The sequence below is a fragment of the Mauremys reevesii genome, linkage group 13 (genome assembly GCF_016161935.1).
Source record: "Mauremys reevesii isolate NIE-2019 linkage group 13, ASM1616193v1, whole genome shotgun sequence".
Lineage (NCBI taxonomy): Eukaryota > Metazoa > Chordata > Testudines > Geoemydidae > Mauremys > Mauremys reevesii.
The window spans coordinates 8,076,007-8,077,457 of NC_052635.1; the positions used below are offsets into that span (position 1 = coordinate 8,076,007).

At 42.0% G+C, this 1,451-nt stretch overlaps 1 protein-coding gene across 1 annotated transcript; it reads right to left on the bottom strand.

The window, feature by feature from the left end:
• Positions 1–242: 242 nt before the first annotated feature.
• On the bottom strand, positions 243–1,220 carry LOC120379909 (olfactory receptor 10A2-like). The gene has a single exon (XM_039497425.1). The coding sequence runs from the start codon at positions 1,218–1,220 to the stop codon at positions 243–245; it is 978 nt and encodes a 325-aa protein (XP_039353359.1).
• Between the last annotated feature and the right edge of the window lie 231 nt (positions 1,221–1,451).

Consider the following 1,451-nt stretch of genomic DNA (forward strand, 5'->3'; position numbering starts at 1 on the left):
GTGTTCATGTAGGGATGACTGAAGCAGAGTGCTCTACTGAAACGTGTCTTTTCAAAAAGAATGTCTCTTACAGTATCAAGTTTGTATAAAGAAATGTGCATGAATTGTATGAAAGATGAATGCTCAAAAAGTAGCAGAGTAAGAAAGAAAGAAAGAAAGAAAGAAAGGGGTAACCCTGTTCACAAGGAATGAAATGGGCTATGTCTAAGAAACTATATCAGTGCATTTGTATTTTATACAGGCTAAAATTTTCCCTTTAAGATTCTATGCCTGTTTCTGAAAGCAACCCATTTCAGAATAGTTTTTCTCAGGGACTCTTTGACCTCCTTGTTTCTCAGGCTGTAGATAACAGGGTTGATCATGGGAGTCAGGACTGTGTAGAAGACAGAGAATATTTTGTGTAGGACCTTGGGAGTGTTGCTTGTTGGAAACACATAGACAGTAATCAGGCTCATGTAAAAAATTGTCACCACAATGAGGTGAGAGGAGCAGGTGGAAAAGGCCTTTTGCCTCCCTGTGGGGGAAGAGATTCTCAGAATGGCGGTGATGATATAAATGTAGGATGTCAGTGTCAGTAGCAAAGGCACAAGTGTCCCAATGGTAGAGACAGTAAATGTCGCCAGTTGCAGAGTCTGGGTGTCACCACAAGACAGCTTTATCACGGGTGAAAAATCACAAAAGAAATGGTCAATTTCTTTGGAACCACAGAATGTTAATGGAAACAGGAAATAATTTAGTGTGCCAATGACCAGAAAACTATATACCCAGGACCCTGCCACTAGCTGGAAACAAACCCTGCCATTCATCAGAGCAGCATAACGGAGTAGATTGCATATTGCTAAATACCGATCGTAAGACATTGCCGCAAGCAACAGATTTTCTGTTGTTGCTATGATAGAAAAAAAATATGTTTGCACAAGGCAGCCCTTAACAGAAATGGTTCTGTCCCCAGTCAGGAGACTGGCCAGCATCCTGGGCACGATGGTGGAGGTGTAGGAGATCTCCAAGCAGGCCAAGTTCTCCAGGAAGAAGTACATGGGGGTGTGAAGGTGTTGATCAGACACAACTAGCATAATGATGAAGATGTTTCCGACCATGGTCACAATGTAGATCACAAGAAACAGCAGGAAGAGAAGGGGCTGCAGTTCAGGGGCATTCCCAAACCCTAAGAGGATGAATTCCACGATCAGGGTTTCATTTTTTCCTTCTGCTTTCTCCATAATATGTATCTAGAAACACAAAACCGTTAAATATTAATGGAGTACACGCTGTGAGGTTGTGCTGTAGGTTAAAATGCTCGGAAACTGGAGTAGGTAACCTCATAGCACTGCATCTTTCCACTGGAAAAATGAAGTTGTCAATAAACAGAGGAAGACTCATATCGTTAAGAGGTTGAGCTTCCAATATAGGTGAACCAAGAGCATGGAACCCTACTGAAGTACACAAATGTC

Excerpts from the sequence above, each read along its gene's own strand:
- LOC120379909 (XM_039497425.1), bottom strand. The coding sequence starts at position 1,220 with ATGGAGAAAGCAGAAGGAAAAAATGAAACCCTGATCGTGGAATTCATC.